The sequence below is a fragment of the Acomys minous genome (genome assembly GCF_964271855.1).
Source record: "Acomys minous genome assembly, chromosome: 4".
Classification (NCBI taxonomy): domain Eukaryota; kingdom Metazoa; phylum Chordata; class Mammalia; order Rodentia; family Muridae; genus Acomys; species Acomys minous.
Genome location: NC_140486.1, coordinates 72,760,426 through 72,781,958, shown reverse-complemented (window position 1 = coordinate 72,781,958; position 21,533 = coordinate 72,760,426). Strand labels below are relative to the sequence as shown.

The 21,533-nt window shown below is 40.5% G+C and overlaps 2 protein-coding genes across 12 annotated transcripts in view; one reads left to right on the top strand and one right to left on the bottom strand.

Moving 5' to 3' along the window:
• Positions 1–3,982, top strand: part of GREB1L (GREB1 like retinoic acid receptor coactivator) — a 216,828-nt gene extending 212,846 nt beyond the window's left edge. For all 5 annotated transcript variants that reach the window (XM_084780708.1, XM_084780707.1, XM_084780706.1 and 2 more), the window contains one exon: positions 1,504–3,982. In XM_084780708.1, coding sequence (XP_084636834.1) covers positions 1,504–1,667 — 164 coding nt within the window. In that variant the 3' untranslated portion in view covers positions 1,668–3,982. The remainder of the gene's footprint in view (positions 1–1,503) is intronic.
• Positions 3,983–6,497: 2,515 nt separating this feature from the next.
• Positions 6,498–21,533, bottom strand: part of ESCO1 (establishment of sister chromatid cohesion N-acetyltransferase 1) — a 43,323-nt gene continuing 28,287 nt past the window's right edge. For 5 of the 7 annotated variants that reach the window (XM_084780721.1, XM_084780719.1, XM_084780720.1 and 2 more), the window contains exons 8-11: positions 17,553–17,642; positions 15,291–15,434; positions 13,062–13,249; positions 6,498–7,493 (exon numbers count right to left, since the gene is read on the bottom strand). In XM_084780721.1, coding sequence (XP_084636847.1) covers positions 7,346–7,493; positions 13,062–13,249; positions 15,291–15,434; positions 17,553–17,642 — 570 coding nt within the window. In that variant the 3' untranslated portion in view covers positions 6,498–7,345. Of the gene's footprint in view, positions 7,494–13,061; positions 13,250–15,290; positions 15,435–17,552; positions 17,643–18,204; positions 18,325–21,533 lie in introns of those variants that run through there. The other 2 variants (XR_014779009.1, XM_084780724.1) reach the window with 2 other exon arrangements.

Below are 21,533 nucleotides of genomic sequence, written 5' to 3'. Positions count from 1 at the left end.
CTTTTTTAAAAAGATATTTATTTTTCATATAGGCAGATTTATACTGCTGCACGCCAGAAATGGCCACCAGATCTCATTATAGATGCTTGTGAGCCACCATGTAGTTGCTGGGAATTGAACTCAGGACCTTCGGAAGAGCAGATGGTGCTCTTAACCTCTGAGCCATCTCTCCAGCCCCACCTTGTGACTTCTTAGACAACCTTTTTACCATTATTTATTCTAAAAGTATATGCTTCTGATACCTAGTTAAGACAGAAGCTAGGTTGATTCTATGTGTGCATGTTTATAACCAGTATATACACTCTAAATTTGATTGGATCAGAAACCAACTGCAGAAAAAATGCATAATTGCACCCAAAGACATACTCTGAGTTATGAGTGTGGTACAGAAACTAGTTGTCTTAATAGGTATCATAAAGAAGGCTCAGCTTAACTAATAACCTAAAAATTAGGTATCATAAATGATCCTGACAAGATGAACTGAGGCCAGTGATAAAAACGACACTCAGAACACTGTATGTATCATGAAAAAGGGACAACTGTGTGTGTCTGTAGCACAGTGACTATCAAGGAGAAGGGGATGTGCCTCAAGAGAGTTTTGGTTGTCACAGTATGTGTATGGGGGGGGAGGGTGTTATCTAGCAAACAATGGGCAGAAAGCTAGAGATACCGCTAAATGTACATAAGGCACAGAATAGCACCCAACACATAACAAAGTGCTAAGGTTGAGAAACCCTGTTCTAAGGAAATACACAAGAAAACACTGGTTTCAACAGTTGTTACAGGAGGGGAGGGCTGTAGTTGAAAGAAACCTCCACCATTTTTTTTTCAATGCCCCTTGAGTCTTTTACAAAACTACTTGGAATAAAATAAATTAGCTATGGGTTGGAGAGATGGCTCTTCCAGAGTTCCTGAATTCAATTCCCAGCACCCACATGGCAGTTCACAACCATGTCTAATAGGATCTGATGTCTTCTTCTGGCATGAGACCATATATAAAATACATAAATAAGCTGAAGAATTAATTACCTACTTGTAGGTTGTTTTTCTTTAAATCTTTTTAAAAACTCTCCCTTAAAAAAAAAAAAGTTAAGCCAGGTAGTGGTGGCGCACGCCTTTAGTCCCAGCACTCAGGAGGCACAGGCAGGCGGATCTCTGTGAGTTTGAGGCCAGCCTGGTCTACAAAGGGAGTCTAGGACAGCCAAGACTACAACAGAGAAAATCTGTCATGAAAAGCCAAAAAGAAAAAAGAAAAAAAAGAAAAAGAAAAAAGTAAAGTATTATGCATGAGTGCTCTATCTGCGATACACTTTCACACCAGAAGAGGGCACTAGATCCCAGTATAGATGGTTGTGAGCCACCATGTGGTTGCTGGGAATTGAACTCAGGACTTCTGGAAGAGCAGATAGTGCTCTTGACCACTGAGCCATCTCTCCAGACACTGTATGTTGTTTTTCAAAGGTGGTAATGTTCTTATCAATTTAATCCACTTTCTTCCTGAAGGTGCTACCCTGTGCGTCATCTGCCAAGACAGAAGCTCCTTGCGCCAAACAATTGTTCGCTTAGAGTTGGAGGATGAGTGGCAGTTCCGCCTCCGGGATGAGTTTCAAACTGCTAACAGCAGTGAAGACAAGCCTCTCTACTTTCTTACTGGACGCCATGTATGAGTTTTTGAAGAAACCAAAAACAACAAACAGACCCCTAGATGGGGTAGACAATTACTGGGGTTTTGTTTTGTTTTTTTTTTGTTTGTTTTTGTTTTTTCCTTTAAAGTACAATCACTGTGGAGCAAAGTGCAACATATTTATCTCTTCTCCAAAGAACTCCCCAAATGTGACCAAGGTGTTTGGGGGCACGGTCCTCCTTCATTTCCGCTGACAGGACCCAGGTTCAGCTGCCTGTGGGAACCTGAGGGTATGTTGTGGAAGCACATATGGAGTCTGCATTGCGTTTTCTACTACAGCATGTGGGTGGCAGGGGACCAGCTGCCAGCATTCGCCAGCTTGAATGTGTTACAACGTGAGAACCCACACGGCTGGTGTGGAGTCGACTGAAGATTAACACGTGAGGCCTGAGCCTCGGCTTCTCTCCAGATCTGTACTTTGGTACAGTATTACTCAGGGGTCTGAATGATAGAATGTAGAAGATATTTGTATTTAAAAAGTAGCAGCTTTGTCTTTCTCTGTGCAGTGTTAGTTTAAGATTTATAATCTTGTATGTATCGAAACCTTTGGCAAAATTTCCACAGGAGTCAAAAGTTTACTATTTAAACTGAACAAAGAGGGAAAAAAGTAAATGCAGAGCAGGCACTGTGCGTTTATGAAGGTTCCTGTGCTTTTCCCACTTCCAGTCTCTAAGCACACCAAGCCCGTGAGAGGCTGACGTAAGCAGGCTGGGATTCTATTGTGGAGTCTAACTAGTTGGTTTCAGTGGCTCAGGCTTAACATCCCTTAGGCAGCTTAACAGGTAACAGCTGTCTTGCACAGGCACATAGCAATGGGCGGGCTGGGAAACAGAAGCACCGCCATTTTCTGAGGAGTAAGGAAGACTCCATGAATTGTGGACTTACTGAAACCAGCATGTAGTGTGATTACACTAACAGCAGGAGGCAGAAGTGTCTTATGTATTTCTCACCAAATATTTTAATTAGGAACATTTTGAGAAAATAATCTATTGGAAGTTTACACTTAAAATTACTGTAGTTCATGGTATCTTTTCAGATTTTCCTCAGCCCATGTGTGTAATTTTTATCTCCAGGCAAAATGGTGATTTTTACTTGAACCTGTCTTAGGACCTGAGACTACTGAGAGCCGTAGTGAGCCTGCATTCCTGTGTTAGCAGACAGGCTTGGTTGTCCAGGACAATGAGTTTACAGCTTGTGAGAAGATGGAGTGTACTAGATGGAAGTGGTCGCGTATCCCTTGGTTTTAATATCGCTACTTATAGTGTTTTAAATGTATTTTAATGGATAATTCTTTTTAACCCCATTTTTAATTGTCCTTCGAAGAGGACCTTGCCTTATTATTTCCTTACTCCTTAGCTTTAGTACAGTAGATTTTCATCAAAGAGGTACGTTCCAGGGCAGCTGACTTAGATACGAATGTATCTAATTTGTTCCTGTTTTGCTGAAAGGGTCCAATGCAGGTAATATCAAGAAAGCCACTGTTTGTGCAATATTCCAATAACACTATGTAGGGTAAGTAAAATACTTGAAATAATTCCATAACGACTGTGTGAGGGGCAGAGGCCTCTTACGAGTTCTTATTGGTCTTCTTCGTTTTGGACTAAGTTACTTTACAACAGGTACTCCGAGTTAGTTAGGGCTACACTCTGGAAATTCAAGTGATCATGAACTGTAAATACTACTCAACTCTGTTCAAGAGAAGTGCCAGAATAAAACCAAAAGCCAACACTCCAATAACTGAGAAAGCTCAATTTACCTGCCTAACTTAATTAAGGGTTGGATCTTTTGAAATTTCCCAAATCGGTGTAATTCTTTAGTGAATGCTAGGTCCTCTTTAAGGATGAAATTGCACAAGCCCAGGCCACCATGATGTTAGCCTATGTCTTGGTGTGTTTGATTTTACCCTCTTCCATCCCTGAGGACACTGAGGTAGGGCCAACAGACTGACTGACTGTCACACGGTAACCTACCTGCAGGCCTGCTGGACCTTGGCCCGTGGAGACCCGCTGAACGCTGGCACGGTCCACACAGGTTAATACTGATGTAAACTGAAAACTTGGAGAAGCTGCGGTCAGGTTTCACCTGTAGCTCATGCAACTGCTGCTTGTGGTTTTTAGAAAGGTGGCACCTGTGTTACTTTTTTTACTATAAAATTTTCTTAACCAAAATTTGGTGAATTTCACTCACTAGTCAGTCTACCTCACATTGTTTATGGCTCTAAGTTGTCTAAAGTTGTATCTACAGTATGTTCTTGTCCTTTCATTTGGTGAATGTATTAAAGTTCCCTCCCACTCCTCAGCCACTAAAGTGTTTGCTTTCTTTAAGCCAACTGTCTATATGTCAAAAGGTGAAATGAGCTCCGTGATTCTGTCGCTGTCTGGAAGTCTGGCATCATACCCTGGACGGCTCAAGATTCTTTTATTTTGGCACAACAATCCAAGAAATGACTAATAGCTGAATGAAAGCTATAATTCACTGAAAGCAGCTATAGACACCAAAAGCTCTACTGGAAAAATTGCAGAGCACTACATTAATTACAGATGACAGACCTATATAAAAGGCAACTATATTCACTTTGGTATCCTCAAACAATTCCGAGTTTCATTATTAATCTTGGATTTATTTCTAAATTCCACCTAATTTTAATAACTCTTGGGGGGGAGGGGAGAAGCCTTCTAGTTCTAATGTATAAAGAGTATGTATAATAATGGAATTTAAAACAAAGCCACTCATTTAGGCCAGCGGCAACCAGAGCAATAAATACTTTCAAGCATAGTAACAGACAGGGAAGCAGGTTCCACTACATGCCGACTGTTAGCCGTGGAAGCCATGAGGAGGATGAATGTGTATATAACTACTGTAGGAGTTGACTCAGCAATCTTTACTTTCAGTATATGAAGCTGTTTCCACATAACTGGGCAGTCAGGCCAACAAGAGCCCCTAGCATCACAGTAGGTCTGAGCCTTTGTGTTCATGCACACATACCATCAAGGATGATTATCAATACTACCTTCTTCAGTTACTGCTTTTAGTACTCTCAAATGACTACCCTGTGATAGTCTCATCAAAACCTTAAGTCCAAACCTCTCTTGGGAAGGTGCTGATTTCACGTGAAGTTCTGTAACTACTTAAACTTGGACCAAGACTGAACCTGCTCTTCCCCATCAAATCTTCCCATTTCCTGGTTTCCGCTCTTAGCTTTCAACCTGTCTACTGAAAGCTAGACCAGAATTCCTTGCCCCAGATTCTTTGCCATGGCTCACCTCTGGTGGTTAGGAATGCCTGTCAATGCTTTAACTCTCTCAATGCACATCCAGCTCTTTGCCTCATCCCTATATTAAGAGTTTAGTTCACTGTTTCAACATCTTTTATAGGTTGCCTGTATTGTCCCTTTTAAACTCCAAAATCTTTCCTTATAAACTCTATTTGGGGCTGGAGAGATGTCTCAGTGGTTAAGAGGACAGGCTGCTCTTCCAGAGGACCCGAATTCAATTCCCAACACCCATATGGCGGCTCACAACTGTCTGTTGCTCCAGTTCCAGAGGATCTGGCACCTTAACACAGATGAACATGCATGTAAAACAGTAGTGCACATAAAAAAATAAGTAAATCTTTAAATAAAAATAAACGAAAAAAAAAAAATAAGCCTGATTTTATAGAACGTAACATTCAACACAGGGTCTGAGACACTCAAATGGTAGGTACTATTTTCAGATTACTATTCTTAGAGAAATATCTAAATTATAACTTTGTGAGGCTGAGTTTTTATTATTATTAATATGTAAAGTACCTGTTATTTTCCCTCCCAGTACTGACAACACTTAAAGCAACCAATCAATACTTACCCTGCTCTCCCCTTAGGTCTTCATCGAGCATGGCCTGATAATACAAGCAGTATGTTAAGGTTCCCGGCATTCACGGGGCAGAAGCAGGCAGATCTCTGAGTCCACAGCCAGCCAGGGCTACCTACTGAGACCCTGTCTCAAACAAAACAAAACACCGGGCAATAGTAGTGAAGCTTTAATACCATCACTCTGGAGGCAGAAGCAAGTGGATCTCTATGAGTTTTTCGAGACGGTTCTTTACGTGTCTCTGGCTGTCCTGGACTCGCTTTGCAGACACCTCAAACTCACAGAGATTCACCTGTCTCTGCCTCCCAAGTGCTGGGATTAAAGGCATGCGCCACCAAGCCCACCTCTAAATTTTAGTAGGTTTTCAGTGGAGATATGATCGTTTCAGCTCATAAAGATAATCTAACTGGGCCGGTGGTGGTGGCACACACCTTTAATCTCAGTACTCAGAAGGCAGAGGCAGGTGATCTGTGAGTTTGAGGCCAGCCAAGACAGACAAGGCTACACAGAGAAACCCTATCTTAAAAAAAAAAAAAAAAAAAAGATAGTCTAACTGAAATCACAATGATATTCCATTCCTGGGCTATGGTTTTGGTTGGGTTTTTGTTGTTGTTGTTTTGTTTTTTCGAGACAGAGTTTCTCTGTGTTGTTTTGGCTGTCCTGGACTCCCTTTGTAGACCAGGCTGGCCTCAAACTCACAGTGATCCACCTGCCTCTGCCTCTGAGTGCTGGGATTACACGCGTGCGCCACTGTGCCCGGCTCTGGTCGTGGTTATTTCTTTGGAAGTTAATTAAGTACCATGTTATAAAATATTTAGGAAGAATTGACAAGCTGGGGAAAACTACCTTTCAGAAGTCTGTATTTTAATCCTATTTCAGTGTCAAACCTAAGAAACCCCCTGAAAGGCTGTAAACATTCAACACAACATTGTCTCAGCACATTTATCACTTAGAAAAAGCTATCAAGTATTTTATTATTTTATTCTACATTATATACAGGTCATAAAAGGCCACAGCAGTTTTTCAACATATAAACCCTTTAAAAGTAGAGGGCACTATGAAGGACAGACAAGTATCAAGATGAAGCCCAGTAATGAGGGTGTATACTCAGTGCAGCACTTCTGAGGGTAACAACGCAGACGCCAAGCCGCCCACACCTAGTGTGTAACTATCCCCTAGTTCTGAGACTCTAGTCATCTACGGTTCCACATGAGAGGGAGGCTCCTACCGCGCCACAGTGACAGAGACGCGCTATTGCACGCTCCTTCACTCGGAGCTCTCCTCTCCTCTTCTGTGGGGCTACCTTACAGCACACTTCAGTAGCTTCAGGCTCTTAAGTATGTAATACTCCTTGAATAGTAACTCAAAAACGCTGTTTTCCACTCTGAAAATACAATCTTTAAACTATAACTGGCATCAGCAGATCAATATAAAAAAATACAGTACCAAGCTACACTGGTATATTTCCATATTAAGAACTTCAAAATATACTTATCACTGAGACCATAGTCCTTGCATTAATTTTCAGTCCACTATGAACAATTATCTGCTGCATGTAAACATGTCTAAATAACTATAGATAAAATACAATCATAAATTTCTGTAAAAGATAATAAAATATCTTCTTTAAAAAACAAAACAATAATAAGCTATTACTGCATTGTTTCCAATTTTATGAAAATGGAACAACCATATGGTTGTTACCAGTCCTGAGTTCACTGTAGTAAAAATGGCCCTAGTTCCTGGTTAAAGTCAGCAACCAATGCTTTCTCCTCAAAGACGTCTTCTGGTACAGTAGGCAAGATTGGTGTTAGGTGGTGTTCTGTCCATTAATGAAGTTGTAGACCAGAAACTGACCGGTGCCACAGTACTGTGTCGCAAACAGCTTTCCATCAGGAGTGGGATCTGAGAAAGCTATTTCTTCTTTACTCAAATATGAGCCATAAATAAAGTTACTCCTATTTAAAAAAAAAAAAAAGGAAGGATGGGGAAGATAGGAAAGATTGGAAAATTAATCTTTGTTAATTGAAACTGAACAACCTATAAATCCATTTAAACATGAAAAACTATGTTATTCTAAAAATTAAAATACCTGTTTATCTAAACTATTAAGAGTTTGAAGTAGGGAGATGTTTTGAAAAATAAGAATTATAAAAACATTTGTCCAACACCTTGTTAAAAGTACTCAACAACTCAGAGCTGAAGAACTTCTGGAGCGGATGGAGAAGCACTCTCTCTTTGACAGATGATGTGATCTACTATGTAGGAAATTCTGTGAGCTTTACCAAAAGCAAAGCAGACTGCTCTTCAGGGATCAAGTGCATTAGCCACACACTGGAAATGACCAGTCCAAACAGGAACCTAGAGAACCACCAGCCTACAGCACTAAGATGAGCACACGCTTAGGGAAATAACTACCAAACCACTATAAGCTAAAAACTATAACATTTTGTTTAAACTAGCTGGGCAAGGCGACACACTCCTTTAATCCCAGCACTTGGGAAGCGGAGGCAGGTGGATGTCTATGACTTCGAGGCCAGCCTGGTCTACAAAGTAAGTCTAGCTGTTACATAGAGAAACTCTGCCTCCAACCCCCTCCCCCCACCCAAATTGTTTAAATATAAACCTAATAAAGAGAGACACCTGGTGATTAAAAATCAGAACACTAGCCAGTGGACAGGACATTCTCCACAGTTGAGTGGAACGGGGACTGACTGACATGAACTCTGGTGCCCCATATTTGACCACTTCCCCTTGGTGGGGAGGCTTCATGGCAGTCAGAGAAAGAATAAGCAGGCTACCAAGATGAGACTTGATAGGCTATGACCATATAGTGGAGGAGGAGTCTCCGAAGTCAGACTTAGGGGAGGGGAATAGGGTGAAAGCGAGAGGGAGGGAGGGAGGAATGGGAGGATACAATTTAGTTATAATCTGAATAAATTAGTTAAATTATAAAAATAAATAAACAAATAAAAATCAGAACACTCAACATTATGAAAATGTTAAAAAAGTGTTAAAATGTTATTACTGTGCACACTGACCCATAGCTGTCTGCCCTGGAGGAACTGGCAAGCTGATTTTAAAATTCACAAGGAAATAAAAAATACAGAAGAGTCAAAACAATTTTTTAAAGAAAAAAAGAAGAAGAAGAAGAAGAAAAAGAAGAAGAGCAAAGCTGAAGGACTCATACATCCTTACTTCCAAATATGTCACACAAAGTGACAATATTCCAGATGTGTGATACTGACATAAGCATAGACACAAAACAATGAAACAAACACAAGTCCAGATAGAAACCTCTGCAAGCATGCCAAGACCAACAACTATTCAGAGGGAAGGACAGTCCTTGTAACAAATGATGGGACAAAGTGTATCTGTATGTAGTTATTTCTCAGACATTAATAAAACCCAATAGCACCAAAACCCAAGTGTAAAAACAAAATTATGAACTCTTAGAAAGATAAGCATGAATCTTTGGGTACATGTATTAGACAATGGCTTTTAAAATATGACAGCAAGCCAGCTGAGCAAGGTGGCACACGCTTGTAATCCCAGCAAAGGCGGGAGTATCTCTGTGAGTTCAAGGCCAGCCTGATCTACAAATCAAGTCTAGGACTGCCGAGGCTATACAGAGAAACACTGTCTTGGGAGAAAACAAAAACAAACCTAAAATATGACAATATCAGAGACCAAAAAAAACCCCACAAAAACCATGAAGTTTATTTTATCAAAATAAAAAGTATATGTCATCAAAGGATAGCCCAGGCATGGTGTATAATCCTATCATCTGGAAAGTGTGGCAAAGGATCGAAAGTTTAAGATTGTATCTGAGATCAAAGGCTTACTTAGCTAGGGCCTTCCTAGCATGTGGAAGGCAAACGGATCTCTGAGTTCAAGTGTAGCCTGATTACACAGCAAGTTCCAGGCCAGGCAGGGCTACATTGTAAGATACTGTCCCAATAAAAAAAAAGAAAGAGGCCGGGCTTGGTGGTACACGCCTTTAATCCCAGCACTCAGGAGGCAGAGGCAGGCAGACTGCTGTGAGTTCAAGGCCAGCCTGGTCTACAAAGCAAGTCCAGGATAGCCAAGGCTACACAGAGAAACCCTGTCTTGAAAAACAAGACAAACAAAAAACAAAAAGCGTAGACTTTATTTTGGCCCTTTATCAAGAAAATGAAAAGACAAACACAAAATAGCAAAAAATATCTATAATCACACATATGAAGAGACTTGTATTCACAATACAAAAATGATTGTACTTTGACAAAAATGTAAATAAGCCAATTTAAAAGCTGACACAGGTTTCTCTTTTTTTATGTTTGTCTGCCAGAGAGAAAAAGACACACAGAGAGACGTATGCACAAGCCAATGTGTGTGTGTGTGGGGTGGGGGGGGGGGGGGAGTAGGCTAGCGGTTAGCATAAGATACCATTTTCCATTTTTGTTGTTGTTTCCAGATATGGACTCTAACTCTGGCTGTCCTGAACTCACAGAGCCCCGCCTGCCTCTGCCTCCCAGGCACTGGGATAAAGGTGTGTGCCTCCATGCTCAGCCTTCCATCTCATTTTGAGCTCAGGTCTCTCGCTGAGCCCGGAGCCTGCTGCTTTGCCTAGAATGGCTTGCTAAGAGCTCCTGGGGTCGGTGTGTCTCTAGCCCCTAATACTGGAATTATAGGTACATGCCACCATATCCAGCTTTTACACAGGGGCTGGGAGGTTGAACTTAGACAAAAAGAACTTTACTGAGACATCTTCCCAGCCTCAGTAGGTTTTGTTCTAAAGATAATGAAGTGAAGGACGTGGAGCCTTCATATATTATGTAAGATTGTAGAAAAGAGTTTGGCAGTTCCTCAAGACATTAAACTTATCGGTACTGCAAGGTCCCCAAAATTGTACAGAAACATTTGTGTCATAGAAATGCTCAACTAATGAAAGGACAAGCAATTGTTCTCTACTATCTGGCAATCATTAAAAACAATTTTTTTTAATGTTTTAAAATTATGGTTAGGAAGACAGCTTAGTTTGGTTATATGCAAGCACAGGGATCTCCTGAGCTCAATGACCAGAATGAACATTTTTAGAAGCCAGGTGCGGTGGTCCATGTACCTGTGGCCCTGGTGTCAGATGGTGGGGACAGCAGAGCCCTAAAGTTCACTGGTTATTCATCCTCGCCTTCCTGAGCTCTAGGCCAGTGAGAGATCATGTCTCAAACACCAAGACAGACAGCACCGGATCAACACCACCTGAGATTGTCCGCTGGTCTCCACACACATGTGCACACACAAATATACATACACACACAAACACACACAAAAGCAGACTGGTAAGTGCTACCACTTTGACGATACTTGAAAGTATTACACTATACAAAAGAAACCACTGGCAAAGGTCAAATACTATAATTCTGTTTATATGAAATGTTCAGAATAAAGAAACACGCTGACACAGAGAGCAGGCTGGTGGCTGCCAGCAGCTAGAGGTGACAGCACAAATTGCTGCATGAGTTGGTTCTGGGGTGGAGAGGGTGGGGGTAGAATGGCTCTAAGATTAGACCACGTGATAACTATGTATGTTCTGAGTATGTGCAAACCCGAGGAGTGGCAAAGAGACGGAGTTGGAGTGCTGGCAGCATTTCCACACTGTCATCTGCAGAGCTGTGCACTGGCAGTGGGAAGATCTGGTGAGAGGATGGAAGGTGGAAAGGCAGAGGGCTCTTAGCAGGGAGCTCGTCCACTATCATAGGGCAATTATCTCTGTTTTATCTCTAGTTTTTATCAACGAGAGCCACAGTAAGACTTAAGGGGGGCAGTAAATACTCTCAGTCCCTTAGGGCTATTTTTACTTCATCCGCTTAATCAATTCAATCAGTTCCCAGGCTTAGTACTCAGAGAACTAGAGCAGGGCACTGGTCATGAAGAGCACGTGAGCTGTCATCCACCAACACGCACAGCAGGGAGCCGGGGCCTTGAATCCTTAGGCTTTTGCCCGAATTAACAAAAAAACAAAATAAACTGACCTAAAACAATGTTTTAAGCACTACAGATTGAGGGGGCAAGTGTTCTACCATCTAACTACCCACTCTGCCCCAATGCTCTTATTGATAACTGATTTTAACCTTCTTCACCTTATCTTTTATCTAAGGGACTTTATTGGACGAAAAAAGTGTGACTCTTTTCTCTTTTTTTGATAAACCCTATGATAACAGAAAAACACGATATTGAGAAGAACATAATAGTACTTAAACACTTTTAAAAATGTATTATGAGTGTATGTATGTGTCTGTGTGTGTACGCATGAAGGTCATACAACTCTGTGGACTTGGTTCTCTCCTTCTACCTTTATGTGCTTTGGGGGTTGAACTCAGGTCACCAGGCTTCTTCAGTCAGCACCTTTACCTGCAAAGCCATGTCATCAGCCCCCAAAATAAGTTTTTTTGTTTGTTTGTTTGTTTGTTGGAGATAGGGTTTTTTCTTGGAATCTTGGTTATCTTGGAATTCACTCTGTAGATCAGGCTAGCCTTGAAGTCAAAGAGTCTCCTGCCTTGAACTCAGAGATCCACCTGCCTCTGCCTCCCGAGTACTGGGATTAAAGGTGTGTGCCACCACAACCCAGCCAAAAATAATATTCTTAAGACAAAATTCTCCAAAAGGTGACTTCCCAAAAACACTGTCCACATTATTTATTATTAATACAGTATTCTGTCTGCAGGCCAGAAGAGGGCACCGGATCTCATTATAGAAAGATGGTTGTGAGCCACCATGTGGTTGCTGGGAGTTGGACTCAGGACCTTGGAAGAACAACCAGTGTTCTTAACCTCTGAGCCATCTCTTCAGCTTAAAAATTTTCAATAGGCCAGGCTTGGTGGCACACGCCCTTAATCCCAGCACTCAGGAGGCAGAGGCAGGTGGATTGCTATGAGTTTGAGGACAGCCTGGTCTACAAAGTGAGTCCAGGACAGCCAAGGCTGCACAGAGAGACCCTGTCTTGAAAACAGCAACAACAACAACATCATCTTCAATAGTAGCCAGGTGGTGGCGGCACACACCTCTCATCCATAGGCAGAGGCAGTAGGATCTCTGAGCTCAAGGCCAGCCTGGTCCACAGAGTGACTTCCAGGGATATTAAACAGAAAAAAAAAAAAAAACCCTGTCTCGAAAAATGAAAGAAAAAAAAAGAAAGAAAGAGGAAAGGAAGGAAGGAAGGAAGGAAAGAAGAAAGAAAGAAAGAAAGAAAGAAAGAAAGAAAGAAAGAAGAAAGAAGAAAGGAAAGAAATCTCCAACAGTGAACATAGGTTGAAATGTTATATTGGCCAAATGTCACAGTTATAAATAACTTAAATTGAAGAGATTTAATATTGTTTCTCTACTATGAAACTTTTTTCCTCTTCACATAAATAAACAAAATAACCTTACAGACCTAGTGTATTTACAGAAAACTTAGAATCAATACAATTAAAAGTTAGACAGTTACCAGTCTTTATACTGAGCTCTAAACTACTGGAAGTGACCTGAAGAACTACGTGCATTACCTCAGGCATTCAATCATGCGAGAAGCTATCTTCTTCCGCCGCATCATGCTGAACACCCATATTCGACTGATCCCACATATCGCAGGCTCTGGTGAGGTTGAGCAGCACCAGGCCTTTTGCCTTTCAAAGCGGACTTTTTCTTCTTCTGACCTGATAACTGGAAGCTTCTCTTCTATAACTCGATAGCCCTATAAATGTCAAAAATGGGAAGAGACAAAGGTGGTAGTTGTCTAGTATGAATCTTGCTGAGGGGTCAACTATATTAGTCTGGTTGCTTAACAAACTACCAGACCACTTACCAATCTGTGACTGCTTCCTTTCTGACTTAACTAATTATGTGTCCACACACACCACACACACACACACACACACACACACACACACAATTATATGTACCATCAAGCATATGCATCATTAATAATTTTGAGACATTAAGCAGTGAATGTACATGTTCAGAGCTCAGCAGTCAGCGACTATTCTCACACTGCACAACTCATGAGCTCACCACCACACAAGAACTAAGAATAGGGAGAGAAATTAAGAAAGCCTTTTCCACCATTCTCTGATGTCAATAAATAACTGTAAACTAAGTACACATTCTTGTGCCAATATAGTCAAAAAGAACATGACTAGTCTCCTAGTCATGGACAAAGCACAAAACTTAAAATAAATGCGAAAACCGAAATTAAGAGTGATACATGCTGGGCAGTTAAGAGCACTGCTGCTAGGGGGGCTGGAGAGATGGCTTAGTGGTTAAGAGCATTCTCTGCTCTTCCAGAGGACCTGAGTTCAATTCCCAGCAATTGATGGTGGCTCACAACCATCTATAATGTGATCTAATGACCTCTTCTGGCGGGCAGGTGTATATGCAGATATACAGAATAAATAAATCTTTTTTTAAAAATTAAAAAAGAGCACTGCTGCTCTTCCACAGGAGCCAGGTCCCATTACCAGCACCACTTGGTAGCTCACAACCATCTGTAATGTCCTCTTCTGGCTTGCACGAGCACCAGGCACACACACTGACACACAGACATACATGGAGGAAAACACTCATACACATAAATTTCTAATAAAGAGTACACATTTATTTGCACACTTTATTAATGTGGTACAATCAACACATCAGTAGTTATTCACAAAGTCCAGCTGAAGGCATGAGCAAGAACTTGGCTGACATAAGACAGATTTCAGTGAGACTGATTAAGGGACCAGAACCTTCTCTTCTCTGAGGCTGGCCTTCAGCACTATGTAAAACTCACTATGTGGCTGGACATGGTGGCGTACACCTTTAATCCCAGCACTTGGGAGGCAGAGGCAGGTGGGTCTCTGTGAGTTTGAGGCCAGCCTGGTCTAAAGAGCAAGTTCCAGGACAACGAGAGCTGTTACACAGAGAAACCCTGTCTCGAAAAACCAAGACAAAACCCTCACCATGTGAGCACATCACTGACTCCAGTTTGCTTTTTATATAGTTTGCCACCTAAACACAAATCAACTGCTCACTTAGAGCTTAACTGAAAACTGCATCTATTCGGGGAAGACAAACCTCCTGCAAAGGCACAGAAGCAACTATTTCAGGCACCGCAACAACCACTCTCTCAGCCTTTGTAATATGAAAGCAGCTGTATAAAAATATGAGAACAAATGGGTGTGGTGGGATTACAATAAAAATTTATCTACAAAAACAGCCAGGCATGGTAGCACATGCTTTGACCTCAACACCCGGGAGACAGAGGCAGGAGGTTCTCTATGAGACCAACCTGGTCTACATAGTGAATTCCAGAATAGCCATGGCTACAGAGTGAGACCCTGTCTCAAAAACAGTAAGTACTATCAGTTACATAGCTTTATCTTACTAATTTGAAAAACTAATTCCTGCCCAGTATGGGAGTGCATGCCTTTAAGCCCAGTACTTGGGAGACAAAGAAAGGAGAATCTCTAAATTCAAGCCAACCAGGGTTACAGACTGAGATCAAGGGAGGAACAGAGGGAGAGGAGGAGGATGGGCGGGCAGGTAGGTAGGCTGCTTCTGAGCAGGGGTGGTGATGCACACCTACAACCTAGCACTCGGAAGGGCTCCAAGTTTGAGGACTATAGTGCAATATTCATATAGTAATTCTTGCATTTATACCCTCATTTAAATGTAGACAGACTTATGAGGACACTACTTAGGATCACACAGTAACACGCTAACCTTGATATCGACGAGCACTCCTCAGAGTCACTTACCCACTGGATATGCTCTGCTATCAGGCAGCCGACTACTTTTTTGTCATTAGAAATGAAGAGAAGTGTTTTAGTTCTGGAGTAGCACATTAATGGCGCCTGCTGGAAACCCAGATCGTTGTCAACCATCTCTCTAATCTCATCAACCTGCCAAGTAAAGAACAATACCTTTTTAAAAAAAAAAAAAACATTGCATATGGGTAAAAGCCATTCAATAAGCTGAATATATATATATTCTCTACAGAGCTTTATGTTTGGGGTGTTACTTTTTGATTTTGAGACAGAATCTTGCTATTTTGCTACGTACCTCTGGCTGGCCCAGGCTGACTTGAACTAGTGGCAATCCTTCTGCCTTCTGAGTGCTAAAATGCACAGGGTGTACCACCACAGCTGGCTTAAAGAGCTCTTTCAGCTATCTGTATTAGAAAGTCTTTTAAGCACTAGTAGCAGCTAGGCAGAAAGGTGGGTGGGGTGCTGCCAACCCAGCCGTCTAGGCAGTGAGAAGAGTGACAGGGCAGCACTAAGCACATAGGAACAGGAAGACACCCTTGGTGGGAGCACCAGGGTCTGAAATGGTTCGAACATACTGGTATCTTAGTCAGCAAGACACTTTCTTCCCAAGCCTTAATCATCAGACCTCTCAACAGTAAAATTAATGGGACAGAGGAAAGAAATTCATATTTACTATCTAGCAAGCATCCAAAAGTGAGACAAATCAAGAACTCCCTATACTCATTTCAACCCAAAATCCCTTGGAATATTAATAGTTCTTCATTTTTTTATGTGGGGAAAAAAAAACTCAAACGTGACAATTTTCTTATGTTAAACATTAACATTTAGAAAATCAGAGCAGAGGTTTGAGCCTCAACATTAAGATGGCACCAAACTGCTTCTTCCAAGCTAAAAAAAAAAAAAAAATCACAGCTCTATAGGGACCTACACACTACTTCTCTCCACAGTTAAAATAACATAAATTGCCAGAGTGGGGGCACATCCCTTTAGTCCCAGCACTTATAAGACAAGAGACAGGCAGATTTCTGCTAGTCTGAGGCAGCTTGCTCTAAACAGCAAGTTCCAGGCCAACCAGGCTGCACAGTGAGACCCTGGTCTTATGGGGGTGTACGGAACAGGGACACACAAGTTATAAACGTTCCATCTAATGCCCGTTCATGTCACTAAAACCACGGTGCAAATAACCTCAAGTGTGCTTCCACACTCTTGCCTCTGTAATACATAACACAAAGTGCGTCTCATAGTCAGTGATGAAAGTTCACCCCCTCATAATTTGATTGGACCCTAGAACTAGGTTGCTCACAATTCCTTTTAATTTTATTACGAGTTACTAACTAGTAATATAATCAATTGTAGGCTTTCTTGAGAAGTTTACTAGAAGAAATCAGCAGCTATCGAGACAAAGTCAGGTACTGTTGTAAAGTTCCTACTGTGCACTTAAGTGGAAGTTGGAAACGATCCATACTTGGATTTCCATTACTCACTTAGTGACTCCGTAAGCTTTGTCTTTCGCAAAGCTCAGTGTTTTCAATATAAGACAAGCCGCACATGCTCCAAGGCATTCTGTGTCACTAGGGCCAATATGTTGTCTGCAGCTGCCTCACCAGTGAAGTGACCTAAGGCATGAGGAGCCACAGAACACCTCTCATCGAGGAAGATGTGAGCTGTGTCTTCAGGTAATAGGGGCTTTGTTAGCTTCCTCTCAGGGGACATAGTCCTACACTGAAGATGTGCAACTGTAAGCCTAAAGAAAATACAGCAATAAATGTTTCCCTTGTGGCTGTGGACACTTTGGACACACACTAGAGTATAACCAGGCTGTTAGATCAGTGACAACCCTTCATGGAAGAGAAAGTAATCTGGAAGGCAAGAAACGCTTACTACGTGCACACACTAAGTGTAAATGTGATTAATGCTGCTGTCCTTTTTCATCGGGTGTAGGCCAAGGTCCCTTTCAAAACCCTCTGGATAACACCACAGCGCCATGCTTCGCTAACTCGTTTTTCAGTGACATGAATGTTAGGAGCCACTAAACGCAGATTACATCTCCCATGTGATGCACTGGTGATACTCAGTCCGCTTCGTTTATTTTGTATGTAGTAAGGTTTAGCATAATTTCTCACATGAGCTGTATTAATTTTTTCTTTGCGTGGGTTCCGTTCTTTAAATGTGTGTTTTCAGAACTACAAGTTAATGCTCAAAGCCTGCAATATAAGACCAAGTTTTCTGTATGAAATTTCACTGAAAAGTTACCTTTTTCAGTGCATACTTTGGGTCTTCAGGAAGAACCATTATTATCCTACCATCAGGATATTCAGCCAGAATCCTTTCTTTTTTCCAGCCCTAGACATAAAAGAATGGATTTTATATATTGTAAGTTTAGTCATTCATGCACACGACAAAAAGTACATCCACTTATCTAAAAGTTGCAAACATAAAAAATACCGTTCATTAATACTTAACTGTAAGAAGGTGTGATAAATCATCTGTTTTGTTAAGTTTACAACAGATTGAACAAGGTAATTTCTAGTTCTCGTTCACAGATATGTTATACCACAGAAGTTCTAATCTATCATTTCCCATCTTAACAAATTTTGGAAAAATCACACACCAAAAATAGTAAAAAAAAAAAAAAAAAAAAAAAAAGTCAAGCCCCTTAAAGTCAGTGATCCCAGAATTGAAAGAGTAACTCTGCAGATTCTGTATAAAAGAATTCAGCTCAGGTTCCTTTGAAACATGGTAACCTGCACAGTACTCATATTTATGTCTGGCATGCCAAAGCCCTCCAGGAGGTTTCGGGGGAACTGATTCGCATGCAGTAGCCCAGTATGAAAGGAACAGCTTTTACTCTTATTGTTCACAACTATCAAAGCCACAAGAAGGAGACTATAAAAAATATAACTACCTTCTAAGAATCTAATAGGGAAGGAGGCTACGTTGTGTGTATCTGAAGTTAGACATACTCAAAAAAAGAGGTAATAAACTCTTCTTCAGATCCACACTCGTGGTGATTAATGAGCAGAACCTGCATGAAAAAAACAAAACAAAACAAAAGCCACTTAAATCTAGTAAGATGGGACTGAACCAGAGGTTAAAACTAGGAACTTTGAAGTTCAAAATAATAACAGAAGGATGAGCTTTAACTAGTTGTTCCATTTATCTTACCCAACCAATGTTATGTAAAAAGGCCTTTGTAAAAAACAATTTGTATTTCTATTTAGAGAAAAATTCTTTTCTACCATCACTTTAAAAAATTTTAAAGCTCAATAAAGAAAAAAAGCAGCTAATTTTTTGATATATTACGACAAGTCTGGAAGGATGGAAACTGGTTTTCTAAGTTATCTTTTTGTTTTGTTTTTGTTTTTTTGATGAAATGGGAGCAGGATCTTAGCTGGAGACAAAAATGTCCAGTAACAAAGATCAGCATATATAACGAGATATTTAAAATTGAAAATCTGCCTTAAAAAGTAAATATTCAAGGATAAGTAAAATTCAAGTAACTAAAATGAACTAGGGATGGGAAAACTATCTCAGGATTAAAAAATCAGGCTTGAGAAGTGGCTCAGCAGTTACGAGCACTTGTTCTTATGAAAGACCCAGGTTCGATTCCCAGCCCCCACATGGTGGCTCACAACCATCTGTAACCTCAGTTCCAGGAGCTTCAGCAGGCAGGCACACGGTGCACATGCATACATACAAGCAACACATTCATACACATAAAGTAAGATAAATAAATCTATGTTTAGAGATTAAGAAATCAGAATAAAAAGCTCCATTAGAATCACATACAAATTTAAATATAGATAAACAGTTTTTAAAGGCACAAGGTCTTAAAAAATTTTTTTACATTAACATTATTACTACTTGGAAACCAGTTGAAACCAATCCATTTCCTACAAAGTGAAAGGGAAGTTACTGGCTTGTCTTTTAAAAAATCAAACCACAGAGTAAATGAGGAGGAAATCAAACTACAAATTCAATAAAGAACTATAGATTTAAGTAACTTCAAACTATACATACTTCTAAACTGAATTATCGAAAATAGAGGATTCTTATTAATTGCCTTTAAAAATAACAAAACTGGTACAATTATTTTTTTTTTCAAAACTGGTACAATTATATCACACACCACAGAAATTAAATTATTGTTTTACTAATACTTTAGTATAAAATGTTCTTGTAAAATAACTTGAAATGTGCATGTTTGTATATGAAAACCATCATAATTAGATTGTTTTTCGGGACAAGATTTCTCTGTGTAGCCTTGGCTGTCCTGGACTCACTTTGTAAACGAGGCTGGCCTCGAGCTCACATCAACCCTCCTGCCTCCGCCTCCCGAGTGCTGAGATTAAAGGCGTGTACCACCACACCCGGCAATTTTTATTTTAAATATTATTGTTTTGTCATGTACCAAAATAGACTTTGCATATAAGAAGAGAACCGTGAAAGACAATATTACTATTATTTAAATTTCATTGATCTTCATGAGGGTGTAACTCAGTGGAATCTTTCTAAGGGTTCTGTAGTAAAAGCTTACTTTTTTAATATTTTTGTTTATTTTATGTGCTTAAGTGTTTTGCTCACACAGCTTGAGTGCCTGGTGCCCACAGAGGTCAGAAGAGGGTGTTAGATCCTCTGAAACTACAGTTATGGATGACTGTGAGCTACCACATGGGTTCTGGATCCAAGGCTGGTTACTCTGAAAGAGCAACAGCCCTTAACCATTAAGCCATCTCTCCAACCCCAAGTTTGGGTTCTTGGAACTAACAGATACAGTATTTTGTTAGCTTTGAACAAATTACTATGACTCTGGAACTGTTTCCTAATCTTAAAAAATCTATAAAATGGCTGTCACCAGAGGGCTACATTAAAGACAAATGGTAGCACAGAGTGGCCCCTCAGGCGCTTCCATTCTCTCTTATTGATACATACAAATAAAACCAATCAACAAAATGTCCCCAAAGTACAATAATAAATACGTCATGGACAAAGACAAAAATAGCCACATTAACTAAGGTATTCAAAATATTTATGTGACTCAAGTGCAGTCACTTTGCCAGCATCACTGATAACTTGATTTTTTTGTTTTGTTTTGTTTTTTTTTTTGTTTTGGAGGGAGGGTTTCTCTGTGTTTCGTTGGCTATCCTGGAACGCACTCTGTAGACCAGGCTGGCCTTGAACTCAGAGATCCACCTGTCTCTACCTCCCAAGCGCTGGGATTAAAGGCGTGCACCACCGCTGCCTGGCTGATAACTTGCTTTTTGTAAAGAAGTTTTAGGAGCTGAAATTTGCAGAAGCAGGGGCATCACTGTGAGTTTGAGGCCAGCCTAGTCTACAGTCAAGGCTACACACAGAAACCCTGTTTCAAAAAAAAAAAAAAAAAAGAAAGAAAGAAAGAAAGAAAGAAAAAGAAGAGTCGAAATTTGTCTACTAGTTGAAAATAAGTAGAGGTAAAGGACGTACAATTTTAAGAAACCTACCCAATAGCCACACCACTTCTGCAACAAGTCTATTCCAGTTTAGGGCATTTATACCTCCCACTTTTAATTCTAAGCACATGGTATATAACCCTCTGCCCAGAAGTGTTTCCCAAACCCTAAATTTCCTTCATCTAGCCATCTGGATGCTATAAAACATTTATATGGGGCTTTACCCCTAGCATACTAGTTTGAATTCTTTTTTGTTTCCTTTTGATTTTGAGACAGGGTTATTTTCTCTGTGTAGCCCTGGCTGCCCTGGAACTCACTCTGTAGACCAGGCTGGCCTTGAACTCAAGAGATCCGTCTGCCTCTGCCTCCCAAGAGCTGATATTAAAGGTGTGCGCCACCGCCTGGCTTGGTTAGGATTTCCAATAACAAATAATCATCAATTTGTCTTTATTCTCATTGCTTAAATAAATATTCTACTCTAAAGAGTAGAAATGAGGGTGGGTTTTTTTTTTAATGTGATCAAAAAATAGTGGGTGATAGTTCAAAACAACTATGAAAATTCATCGATGCCAGGCATGGTGGTGCACACCTTTAATCCCAGCACTCAGAAGGAAGCGGCAGGAAGACTTCGTGAGTTTGAAGTCATCCTGGTCCAAAGAGTGAGCCCAGGACAGCTAGGGCTACGGAGAGATCCTGTCGCAATAAATGAACAAATAAATTCACCCAGATACATGATGTACACAAGTAATTATATGTATAAACTGTACTTCAATTTAAAAGTTTATACTAAACATGTATAATAAAT